This window comes from Puma concolor, chromosome B2 (genome assembly GCF_028749965.1).
Source record: "Puma concolor isolate L17-30 chromosome B2, mPumCon1.1.hap2, whole genome shotgun sequence".
NCBI lineage: Eukaryota > Metazoa > Chordata > Mammalia > Carnivora > Felidae > Puma > Puma concolor.
The window spans coordinates 69,818,161-69,831,761 of record NC_141671.1 but is presented as its reverse complement, the minus strand read 5'-3'; the positions used below and the strand labels follow the sequence as shown (position 1 = coordinate 69,831,761).

Genomic DNA, 13,601 nt, shown 5'->3' with positions numbered 1-13,601 from the left:
ATGTTATAGTTGTTTTAGAATTGTTAACTCATATGCTTGTTGAAGACAATTTTTTTCAACCAGAGTATACTACTTCTATTCAGTTCCTTTTGTCTCTAGTCTTACAGACTCCACTCATTTCTAAAGTTATTTAGGTCAACTATTTCCCCCACCCCTTTCAGTGAGATTGTTTCATACATTTTTAGTGTAGTTAGGTTCTTTTGTCACAATGTGAACTGTCACGTAGCATAGAGTCTACCTAACAATTTCTTAAATTTACACACCTTAAGACTCACTCTTGCGCTTTAAAGTTTTATGGGTTTTGAAAAACGTAGTGGTATACATTACCATATTACACAAAATAGTTTCACTGCCCTAACACCATATGCTTCACCTATTCAAAGCACATATGCACTCTAAAACTCCTTCAACCACTAATCTGTTTTACCTGTTTGTCTTTTGGGGATGTCATATAAATGGAATAATGCAGCATGTCGCGTTTTCAGACTGGCTTCTTTTACCTGGCAATATGCATTCAAAATTCATCCATGTCTCTGAATGGCTTGATAGCTCAGACCTTCTTATTGCTAATAGACTTCCAATGTATAGATGTACACAGTTTATTAATTCACCTACTAAAGAATATCTTGGTTGCTCTAGGTTTTGGAAATTGTTAATAAAGCTACTGTAAACATTTAAATGCAGGGTTTGTTTGTTTGTTCCCATTTTTCTTTGAGAGAGAGAGAGAGCATGCACGCGAGCAGGGTAGAGGGGCAGAGGGAAAGAGAGAGAATCTTAAGCAGACTCCACATTCAGCATGGAGCCCAACTCAGGGCTTAATCCCATGACCCTGGGATCATGACTCTGAAATGAAAAGTCACATTGAGCTCAACCGAGTGAGCCACCCAGGTGTCCCTCAAAGGTACGCTTTTATGTGGAACATACATTTTCAAATCAATTGGGTAAATACCTAGGAGTTTGCTGAATTGTATAGTAAGGATATATTTAGCTTTGTAAAGAAAACAAAAAACAAAAAACAAAAAAAAAAACTGCCAAACCATCTTCCAAAGTGCCTGTACCAATGTGCACCACCACCAGTAATGACTGAGAGTTGCTGTTGCTCTGTATCCTTACCAGCAACTGGTAGTGTCAGGGTTTTGTTTTTGGTTCCTAGTCATTCTAATAGGGGTGTGGCGGTACCTCATTGATGTTGCAATTTGCATTTTCCTAATGAGAAATGATGTCGAGCATCTTTTTATATGCTTACTTGCCATCTGTATATCTTCTTTGGTGAAGTGTTGTTCCGATATTTGGCTCATTTTTAACTGAGTTGTTAGGTTTTCTTGTTGTTGAGCTTTAGGTTTTCTTTATACATTTTGGATGCAAGTCCGTTATCAGAAATGTGTTATGCAGATATTTTGTCTCCAGTTTGTGGCTTATCTTTTAATTTTGTTTTACAGTATCTTTAGCAGAACAGACATTTCTCATTTTAATAAAATCCAACTTATGATTTTTTTTCTTTCGTGGATCATGCTCTTGTGTTGTATCTAAAATCTCATCAAGACTAAGGTCATGTGATTTGCTCCTATATTTTCTTCTAGAAGATTTACATGCATTTTAAATTAATGTGTAAGATGCTTTTAGTTCATTTCTGGGTAAGATGAAATGTCTGTGTCTAGGTCCGTTTTTGGTTTACTTGTTTTCCATGGGTTTCAGGGGTTTTTTGTTTCGTTTGGTTTAGTTTGGCTTTTTGTTTATGGCACCATTTGTTGAAAAGATAATCCTTTATCCACTGAATTGCCTTTTCAAAATAAATAAATAAATAAATAAATAAATAAATAAATAAATAAATAAATAAAAATGTGTGGCATACAGTAAGAAAAAATAACAACTTAGATAAGGAGATAAAGCAATATAACTAAGAAAGCAGAGAAGGGCTACTGGGTGGTTCAGTCGATTGAGTGTCCAACTTCAGCTCAGGTCACAATCTCATGGTTCATGAGTCCGAACCCACATCAAGCTTGCTACTGTCAGCGCAGAGCCCACTTCAGATCCTCTGCCCCACTGCCGTTTCTCTGCCCCTCTCCTGTTCATGCTCTCTGTCTCAAAAATGATTAAACATTAAAAAAAGAAGAAAGGAAAACAGAAAGAGAAAGACAGTAGAAGCAACCCCCAGAGTTGCAGAATTTGGAATTATAAGTCTATTTTTGCGATATTCAGTGAGATGAAAGACATCATTATTAGCACAGAGGTATAAACTATTTTTTAAAAAGAGATAAAATAGAATTGGAATAGTACAAAATAGAAATCTCAGGGGTGCCTGGGTGGCTCAGTCAGCTAAGCGCCCGACTTCGGCTGAGGTCATGATCTCCCGGTTCATGGGTTTGAGCCCCGTGTCCAGCTCTGTGCTGACAGCTCAGAGCCTGGAGCCTGCTTTGAATTCTGTGTCTCCCTCTCTCTTTGCCCCTTCCCTACTCATGCTGTGTCTCTCTCTCTCTCTCTCTTTCTTCCAAAAATAAACATTAAAAAGTTAAAAAAAATAATAAATCTCAGAACTGAAAAAAATAGAATAACTGAAATTAAGAACAATAAATTACATCTAGATGATGAGAAAATAGTGAAATAAAAGATAAGTTAATATGACAAAACAAAAGATATGGATAAAGGCTGGGAAAACATGAATATATGTGATACACAGAATAAAGATAAATAAGGAAGATAAACAAAATTGACAAACCAAACTTGACTAATCAAGGAAAAAAAAGAGAGGACCCAAATCAACAAAATTATAAATAAAAAAATTACAACTGATACCACAGAAATACAAATAATCATAAAATGCTACTATGAACAACTATATGCCAACAAACTGGACAACCTAGAAAAAAATAAATGAATTCTTAGAAACATGTAACATACCAAGACTGAATCAGGAAGCAATAGAAAATCTGAACAGAACAATTACAAGCAAGGAGACTGAATCAGTAATCATAATCTCCCAACCAAAAAAAAAAAAAAAAGTGCAGTGCAGAACCAGATGGTTTCACAGGTAAATTTTACCAAACATTTATTTTTTTAAGTTTACTTATTTATTTTGAGAGAGAGAGCACGAGTAGGGGAGTAGGGTAAGGGCAGAGAGAGACAGAGAGAGAGAATCCCAAGTAGGCTCTGTAATGTCAGCACAGAGCCCAACACAGGGCTCAATCCAGCGAACTGTGAGATTATGACCTGAGCCGAAACAAAGAGGCAGACATTTAACTGACTGAGCCATCCAGGTGCCCCTTTACTAAACATTTAAAGAGGAATTTACACCAATCCCACTCATACTCTTCCAAAAATAGAAGGATTGGTGGGGTGCCTAGCTGGCTCAGTCAGTTAAGTGCCCAACTCTACGTTTCAGCTCAGGTCATGATCTCAGGGTTTCCTGAGTTCAAGCCCAACATCAGGCTCTGTGCTCACAGTGCAGAACCTGCTTGGGATTCCCTCTCTCTCTCTCTCTCTCTCTCTCTCTCTGCCTCTTCCCCCCACACTGTCTGTCTCTCTCAAAATGAATAAATAAACTTGAAAAAAAATGTTTTTTAAATATAGAAGAAGGATTGGGATTCTCTCTCTCCCTCTCTCTCTCTCTGCCCCTCCCCCACTCTCTCTCTCTAAAAATAAATAAGCTTTAAAAGAAAAAACAAAACTATTCCTAGACTAGAAAAAGAATTAACACTCTTCAACTCCTTTTATGACCATAATCTACTAGTATATCATAAGAAGGCAATTTTACTCATGAATGTAGATGTTTAAGAGACTAAACAAAAATTAGCAAACTGCATCCAGCAATATATACAAAACACTAATATACATTACAACCAACTTAGTGTTACTCTAGGAAAGTAGGGTTGGTTTAGCATTAGAAAAATCAATGTACTTTACACTGTTAAGAGATAAAAGTGAAAAAAATCTATGATAATTTCAAAAGATCTACAAATCAAGTAATATTCAATAGCCATTCATTATTTAAAAAAAAAAACTCTTTGCGATCTAGGAATAAGGAAATTTCCTTATTCCATAATAGGTTAAATAAAAAATTACAAACACTATTCTTTTTTTAAAAAAAATTTTTTTTCAACGTTTATTTATTTTTGGGACAGAGAGAGACAGAGCATGAACGGGGGAGGAGCAGAGAGAGAGGGAGACACAGAATCGGAAACAGGCTCCAGGCTCTGAGCCATCAGCCCAGAGCCTGACGCGGGGCTCGAACTCACGGACCGCGAGATCGTGACCTGGCTGAAGTCGGACGCTTAACCGACTGCGCCACCCAGGCGCCCCTACAAACACTATTCTTAATGATAAAATGTAAGTTTTTCTTTTAGAACCAGAAAAAATAAAACAAACATACCTGCTATCACCATTTTATTCAACATTTTATTAGAGGTCCTCACCAGTGCAGAAGAGCAAGGAAAAGGAAGAAAATGTGTAAGAATTGGAAAGGAGGAAAACAATTATTATTCATAAATGACAATAGTATATGTAGAAAACTGAAAAGAATAAACCAAAAAAAAAAAAACCCATTAGAATTCATTAATTTGTTTCTCAAGGTCACTGCACACAGGATCAATATACAAAAATCAGTAATGTTTTTACATCTGGCAATAACGAATTGAAAATAAAATTTTGAAAATAATACCTTTTATAATAAAATTAAAATATCAATACTTAAAAATTTCAAAAAATCAATCAAATGAAATATAAATGACAAAATTAAAGAAACAATATAAATATATTATATAAATAAATATACAAATCATGTTCATGGATTAGAAGTTTCAACATGGTAAAGATGTCAGTTTCCCCAAATTGATCTACAGTCCAGTGTAGTTTCTTTTTTTGTAAGTTTTTATTTAAATTCCAGTTAGCTAACATGCAGTGTAATATTAGTTTCAGGTGTACAATGTACTAATTCAGCACTTCCATACATCACCCAGTGCTGATCACAAGTGCACTCCTTCATCTCCATCACCTATTTATGAATCCTAAAAAACCTTTTTTGTGGAACTTGACAATCTGACCCTGAAATCTATGTAAAAATTCAAAACACCAAAGGTAAACAAGATTATTTTGAAGAAGAACAAGATGGGAAAACTTGTTCTACAGATGTGAAGACATACTAAAAAGGTACCATAATTAAGATAATGCAGCACAAGAGTAGACAAATAGGAAAGAGAACCCACAAACATATGTATTCTTGATTTATGACAAAGTTGGAACTAAAGAACAGTAGAGGAAATAATGATCTTTTCAATAAATAGTGGTGGGATAGGAAAATCTAAACAACAGTGCTAACAGATGTGTAGATAAGCAGTAAAATTATAAAGAAAACTAATAAGTGATTACTATAGAAATCAGCATAATGATTATATTTAATGAAGAAGAAAGGTTTGTGTTTTTGAGTGGGAACATGGGTCCTTCTAAGGTGCTATTAATATTCTGTATTTTCACCTAAATATTACTAGACTGTTCACTTCATAATAATTTTATTAAGCTGAACATGTGGGTTTAAGCAAAGTTCTAAAACACAGATAAATGGTAGCAGACCTGGAAAGACAAATCTTAAACTGGCAGTAGAGAAGCACTCTATCACTCTCTTGCTCTCTGTCCCTCTCTGTCTCTCTGTTTGTCTCTCAAGAAATCTTATAGATCTTCTAGAAAGATCCTATACAAAGAATTAAGAACAAAAAATACTTCAGATTTTAGTAGCACAGGAAACTAGAAGAAAATGGATTAATGTCTTCAGTATTCTAAGTGAATGTTATTTCCAACGTAGAATTCTTTTTTCTTTGCTTTTCTTTCTTTCTTTTCTTTCTTTCTTTCTTTCTTTCTTTCTTTCTTTCTTTCTTTTTTTCTTTTTTTTGATAAATTTGTATTCATTTTTTGAGAGAGAGAGCATGAACAGGGGAGGGGCAGAGAGAGAGGGAGACTGAGGATCCCTAGAGGGCTGTACGCTGACATCAGTGAGCACGATGCAGGGCTCGAACTCACGAACCATGAGATAAAGTCAGACACTCAACCCATGAGATAAAGTCAGACACTCAACCCATGAGATGAAGTCAGACACTCAACCGACAGAGCCACCCAGGCACTCCCCCAACCTAGAGCTGTATAGTCAGTTGTTTTTCATCCATTCGGGCTGCTTCCCAAATGGTAGCATACTGAATACCAAAGACTGAGTAGTTTATAAACAACAGAAATCTATTTCTTACAATTATGGAGGCTGGGATGTCCAAGATCAAGGTGCAAGCATATTCAGTATCTGATGAAAGCCTGCTTCCTGGTTCATACATATTTTGTCACTGTGCCTTGCATGATGGAAGGAACAAAAGAGCTCTCTGGTGCCTCTTTTGTAAGGGAGCTAATCCTATTCATGAGGACTTCACACACATAACCCCATCACCTCCTAAATGTCCCACCTCCAAATACCATCCCACTGGGAGTTAGTTTTCAACATATGAATTTTAGGAGGACACAGACATTAAGTGTATAGAGCTGGCCAAACTATCAATCAAGCATGAGGATAGATGAAAGCCATTTTTAAACATACAAGATCTCAAATATATCTACTGTGAACTTTCTCTCAGCAATATACTGGAGCATATGCTCTGCTAAAACAAGACATTAGGTTACGAAAGAAGGCAACATAAGATCCAGAAAACTCGTGACCCAACACAAGAGAGGTAAAAGCCGTCTCCAAGGTAATTGTGAAAGAGGATCCCCAGATGACCGCTGTGAACAATAACAAGAAAAGAAACAATACAGACTGAAGGGGCTCAGCAAGTCCTGGGAAAGACAGATTATCTGAAGACTATAACCATAAAAACAGGAAATTTATATATCTGGGGTAATATTTGGGGATAACTTATTGTTTTGTTTATAAAATCTAAGGGGAAAAAATAAGAGAATTGCAAAAAGCATCATGGGGTAGCAGTTAAAGTATAGGCTCTGAAACCAGGCTCTGAGTTCAAATACTGGCTCTGCCATATATATACCTTAGCTTCCTCAAATATGAAACAGATCATAATAGTATCTACCTCATAAAGTCATATTAAGGAATATATGGATAATCTATGGAAATGTCTAGGAGGAGTGTCTGTCACAACTTAGCTCTCAATACATGTTAATAACTACAGTGTACTCCACGGCTCAGCTATATATATCATGTATACAGTCACAGAAACATAAAATTGAACACTCAATAAACTGAAAATACAATAATACTGAGGTGGATAGAAGGACAGGATGACTACATGTATATGGAGAGGGGGGAGTGTGTATGTGGATATCTCCATATCTACTTACTAATGCATAAAAGTAAAAAACAAAAAAATAGTCATAGAAGCATACTATGTAGAGGTACAAATAAGAATACTAGAATTAGCTTAAAAACTTAAAAGTGGTTTCCTTTGAATGGAGGAATAGATACATTACTCTTCACAAACCTTGTAGAACTATTGGACTTTTTAAATTCTGTATATGAAAAACAAATTTTAAAAAGTTAAAACCAGACTTAAACCCAAAAAGTCATCTGTATGTAATGCCAGAAAGAAAGCAACTTACAAAGCCATGCATTTCTTCTATGAGAATGAAGACAGCTTTGCTGCCTCCAGAGACTAACACATATTGAATAAGCACATATTTCGAAGGATAGCAATTAAGCTCTTTCAATGGATGTTCCTTGAGCATGTCATCTTGGAAAACATTTGACCCTAACTGTCAGCCTTCTTCTGCATTTGGCAGGACTTCCCCTGGCTCCCTGTGTCACTCTAACAGGTGAATAACTAAGAAAAAAGCCTTTCTTCTGCCTGTGGACACTTGTTTATGATGGCGTTCAGGATCCTGGAGCTAGGCTGACAGATGCTCCTCCAGAAGGTTAATGAGATAAAGGTTCCTCCAGCTGGCCCTTAAGCAGAGATTACACCTGAGGGGAAGATAAGTAGATTATTCCAGAAACAGACATTGCTTCATGTTCTTCATAAATTAGCACCTCATAAAGGTAAACCAAGAAGGTTATCCTCTCTCAGCTGGCATCAGTATTTAATTACTTTTCATATTTCTGTCATTTTATTTTTTTAATGAGATTTGGGACTGTTCTGCAATTGTTACCAGAATTGCCAATGCACAAGAGCCAGAATGTATTTGGAAACTAGAAGGGCTGTTTTTGTTTTTTGGATTTTTCTCCAGGTTCAAGGAACCAAAGGTAAGTTATTTGAATATTTGTTTATTTTTAAAATTGCTTATCTATAAAATCTGTTTGCAAAAGTGAACATTCAAAATCAACAAGCTCACCTTTATGTCTCAGAGGGTTAGTATATGGTAAGCCCTAAATAAATATTGATTAATTGATTGAATGATTGTCAGAAATGGTTTTCACTTTGTTGAAAATTTACATCATAATTTTAAGTGCAATTAATGTTTATAAAATAAGAGAGATGAATGCATCCTTTTTGCTTTATAAAACATCGAATACAAATTTATGTCAATATCAGTAACATTAGTAGATCCATGAAACCATTCCATTTATCTCTTAAAATTGACAAATAAAATATAAAGGTTGACGCAATATTTACTGAAGCTAATGTTTTAAGCTATTTATAATCAGACAAAAAATGTATTTCTTACCTTCTCATAATTAAATCTTGAGTTGCTTTTCCTTAAAAAATAGCAAGGGGGCTTTGTCTTCAGAGTTCATGATAATGACAAACTCAGAAACATGGTTGTTTTTGAAGTTGTTTGCATAAAAGAATGAAGCAGTGCATGTTCTTTTTTTTTAGTTTTGTTAAGATCACCGATAAATTTTATTTAATTAATTAATTTATTTATTTATTTATTTATTTATTTATTATTTAAATTCAAGTTAGTTAACATACATTGTAGTCTTGGCTTGAGGAGTAGAACCCAGTGATTCATCTCTTACATATGACACCCAGTGCTCATCCCAAGTGTCCTCCTTAATGCCCATCACCCACTTGACCCATCCCTCCACCCAACTCCCCTCCAGCAGCCCTCAGTTTGTTCTCTGTATTTAAGAGTCTCTTATGGTTTGCTTCCCTCTCTGTTTTGAAGTTGTATGCATGAAAGAACGAGGCAGTGCATGATCTTATGGCAAATCTTCAAATGAATTTAAAATTAAAGCAAGCCACTAAGCAGGCATATTTAAGAAAAATAATGTATTTTCAAAAATCCTGTTGAAGAAAGCTTCACTTTTTTTTTTTTTTAAGAATAAACTTAGTCATTGTAACATAGTCTTTTTAAGACATTTGAAATCAATAATGTTTGGTTCTTCCGTAAGGATGACCATAGCTTCAGACAATTAACATTTTAATCAAATTATTGGTTTGAAAATGTCCAGAGAAAGTAAAACAAAGAGTTGTTGCATTTGTAAGTCACAAAATAACTAATTGTCAGTTATTTTATATGTTACTTTTTAGTGGTTGCATTTAGAAGGAGAAAAAAAATTCTATAAAAGAGTATATAAAAATACCTTTTGTTTTTCAACCTGTAAATGATAGTGGATGAAACAAAAGTTTACTTACCTTTCCTTTCAATTGTCAGTTATATATCAATGTTTACATTTATAAAAACATTTTCATTAGAAACAAATGATGGGATTCTAGTGTATTTTGAGTTTAATTTGCTGAAACAAACTTACTGTCTATTTCACACACTTGACCAGGCAAATCATCTTTGGGTTTGTCATTGTTGTTTAATTAATTGTGTTAACCAATTTAACTATTTTTGCTATTTTCATACATTATATATCAACCATTACAATTACAAATAGCATAATCATTTGCATAAAGTTAAATTAAATAAGCTCACCAAAACCTGTAATTTGTTATATGCCAGTTTCTATGAAACAAAGTACAATTAATGACATAATAAAAAATCCTTATATTTTACTTGTTTGGGACTTTTTATTCTGTAAGAATCTCAGATCTGTGAACCTCTGTTAATCTCCAATTACTGAGGTCTACATTAATTAGAGTTTATGTGCTTCAGCCTGACTGGATTCCCGTTGGTGACTAATTAACCACCATGAGTGTATTTACATAGAAAACAGTATGGGGAGTGAGAAGAAAAGTTCAATTTAATACAACTAGCTGTTAAACATATCCACTGAGTGTTCAAATTCGAGAGTTTCTTTTTAAAAAATTATAGATTATTTAAAAAACCAAAAAAGACATGAAAAATTGCACGTAGAACTTCCATCCAAACACAACCTATGCTGGTACTGATATACGTTCCCTCGGTCTTTTTTCTATGTACACTTATTTAATTTTTACATGGTTGCAGTTTTACAGTAGCACAGTTTTATACCAGGCTTTCTGCACTTCTGTTCCATTATATGAATGTTCTACATTGCTATTTAGTTTTGACATATGTCTTTTTTTGGCTGCATAATATTCCTTTCAGTTGATATGTCATGATTTGCTTTACATACTAGTCAACAAAAGAGAAATAATTGTTCCTAATTATATTGTTATTATGAATAACATTGCAATGAACATCTTTACATAAGTCTCTCTTAGTATTTAAGATTCTTAGCATAAATTGACTAAAGTAAAAAATTGGGTCTAAGCATAAACAGTTTTATAGTATTTGATTCATACCAAATTGCTTCTCGAAAGTTTTCCTATGCCGTTAGGTGATTTTTCCCAATTGAGTTCCACAGAGTGGTTACCAGCTACCCAATACTGTGCTTGACATAAAATATTAAGAGACCCAAAGACATGCCAATACTTTAAAATTTTTACTTTAAGCTTTGCGATTCTGAATGTAGTTTTCCCACTGATAACACAAAAGTGAAATGACTTTGATTTCAAAACCTTTACTATGTAAAATTGTTTACTCAACCGAACAGTTCAATAATTTCAATTATTTTGTCAAGATACCAAGGTGCCTCTCATATTCCTAATGGGGATCCCAGTTGCATCTGATGTGCACAGCACTGCTTTACAGTTTTACCTTTTCATTGCACATAAATAATTTCATCTAATTGCTTGTGGCATTCCAATGTGTGGGAGAAAGAGAAAAAAATCCACCCTTGGCAAGTCCTAAAATGGAAATAATGTGTATCAGAGTATGTGCCTTTTGCATTACATTTGGATATACTAAATGAAACCTTAACTAAGTAAGTTAGTCACCAAGGTACAGTAATTATTTTTGTAGCTATGAATGTCAGAAAATTTGCAATTGAAGACACTCTACTTCTTGCTAAGCCTTTACTACTGGGATATGTTCTCATTTCATAAAATTACCCAGGAAGGTGTTTTCCCTCACTGTGGCTCCATTAACAGAAAATGTGGATTCATTTCTATACCTGAGAGAGCTGCCCACTGACAGTCACATTAACTTTGCAGCTCCTCTACTTCGTTCATCTCTGCTACAGTCTCAGGACAGTGTAATTCAAAAGGTTCAAGGCAGACTTTTTGTTCAATTGTATCTGAAAAGATGGCCTTATAATCAAGGCTCTGTAAATTGAAGACACTTTGTGTTCAACTGAGCAGACTCTGGCAGCACACCTTAAGCCATTTTTTAGATTAAATACTCGCTTTAAAAATCAAAAGCAATTTCTGCCTTGTGGCCCCTCTGTGCTTATATCAACGACCACACTAAAGGACTATCATATATGTGAACTAATTAAGCAGCGCTGACATGACATGCTGCTTTCTTGGCCACTTCTATCAACCATGAGTGTGCAGCCATATTGACTATATTTGCATGCTAATCATCTCTGAAAATTCGGATCCTGTATACCTTTGTCAACACAATCATATTCACAGCAGATTTTATGCTGTTTTAAAATAATCCATCTAGGTGCCTGGGTGGCTCAGTCAGTTGAGCATCCAGCTCTTGATTTCAGCTCAAGTTATGATCCCAGGGTCATGGGATCAAGCCCCACATCAGCTCTGCACTGAGCGTGGGACCTGCTTCAGATTCTCTCTGTCTCTCCCTCTGCCCCTCTCCCCCACTCATGCTCTCTATCTCTCTCCCTGTCTCTCAAATAAAAATAAAATAATCCATCTAAAGCAACACAGTTTTTTTTTTTCATATGAATCTCTGGGTTTATATTATAATTCAGTATGTATGTGGTAATGACCACAGTAAAAGTTCCAACATCATTGCTATATTGTGAAGTAACCAGACTCCAGGATGATGGAGGTCTCCATCTATACTGCCTCTTCCTACTTCAGGGTATAAAAGACACTTCCACAACTGTGGGGAAGGAAGTGGTTATACCAATCCTCAGAATACAGCAAAGCAGCTTGTTGAAAGCAAGGCAAGTATTTGACCACAATGTGAGTTTTAGCCTTCCAAAGCAGACAGTTTTAAGCAACCACTGGGTCTGAGCTCACTGTCTGAGAGAAAGAGATGGTGTCACTGGGATTTCAACCTCACAAATCAAGAGCGCCAAGTCAGATGCAACCATTTTAATAAGGAAGGAAGGTGCTCTGGATCAAGGCAACCTGCACGCCAAAGCTTATCCTACAATGAGTTGATAAGGTTGACTGGCATAGCTATGGTAATGAGAATTCATCTATGGAAATGCCACTATCGAGTGTGAACCTCAGCATGCATCACTATGAATTATTTATTGGGGATGTACTCTCACTGCTGTACTTCTCTTCTGGCCACAGTGAATGTGGGAAGAGTGTGAAGGAGCTACAGAAGAGTGATAAATGCTTCTAAGCATATGGTTATATTCAGTAGATAAGTATTGTTCCATTCACCTTTAGTCATTCTTGAGGAAACAGTATCTTTCTGTGTGCCTTTGGAAAGTCATCTTAATTCATTCCAACTTGGTTTTCTTCATTCAGCCATCTCTAGTCCCCTCACTCACTGCAACCGGCATCTATTTTCATAATTGCTCCCCCAGGAGAAGGATTAAAGGAAACTACACTGAAAGAAATTTTATGGAGAAAATTCAGGACCTTGAAACTAATGAAAAGTTTCCATTTCAGAAATACTTTAACTTCATATAGAAATAGCATATGTAGGGCTAATTTGTCTGTCTTAAGGTTCCCGCTTCATTTATGAAGAAATAAAAGTTACATTTAATTAAGCCCAAATAAGAAACCCAAGGGCACTATTACAACCCATTGTAGGCCTGATCAAAACACTTTGTAGGTAGCAATCATATTAATAATCCTTTAGCTTAAATATTTTATTTTTTTAAGAAGCTCAGGCAAATTTTAATTAATCTTCTTAAAATTTCAGTGGCTGGTAGGCAATCTGCTTATTTCTGTCCAGGAACCCAAGGCAGAGAATACTAAGTAACACTCCTAAAATCATTTGAGGTGGGAAGATTAGAACCAAAATTGGGATTTGAGCTATATTTAGTCCTGTCATACATCTGCTTAGTCTATTAATCAGTCCAATATAATACAATGAGTGAAATTAATACACTTAAGTTACTGTTAAGTCAAAAGCCAACTTTCCTCTGTTAACAACACCAGATGATTTCTGGTTCTGGGCCATTTCTATTGCATAACTATTTGCATGACTGATCTCAGGATAGCTGGCCATATCATCAGCTCTACCCTAAAATTAGAGGCATAATTTTTGGAGTTATATTACTC

At 35.2% G+C, this 13,601-nt stretch overlaps 1 protein-coding gene across 2 annotated transcripts in view; it reads left to right on the top strand.

Moving 5' to 3' along the window:
- The first annotated feature begins 7,965 nt into the window (after positions 1 to 7,965).
- Positions 7,966 to 13,601, top strand: part of IMPG1 (interphotoreceptor matrix proteoglycan 1) — a 133,994-nt gene continuing 128,358 nt past the window's right edge. For both annotated transcript variants that reach the window (XM_086707276.1, XM_086707275.1), the window contains exon 1: positions 7,966 to 8,218. In XM_086707276.1, coding sequence (XP_086563402.1) covers positions 8,152 to 8,218 — 67 coding nt within the window. In that variant the 5' untranslated portion in view covers positions 7,966 to 8,151. The remainder of the gene's footprint in view (positions 8,219 to 13,601) is intronic.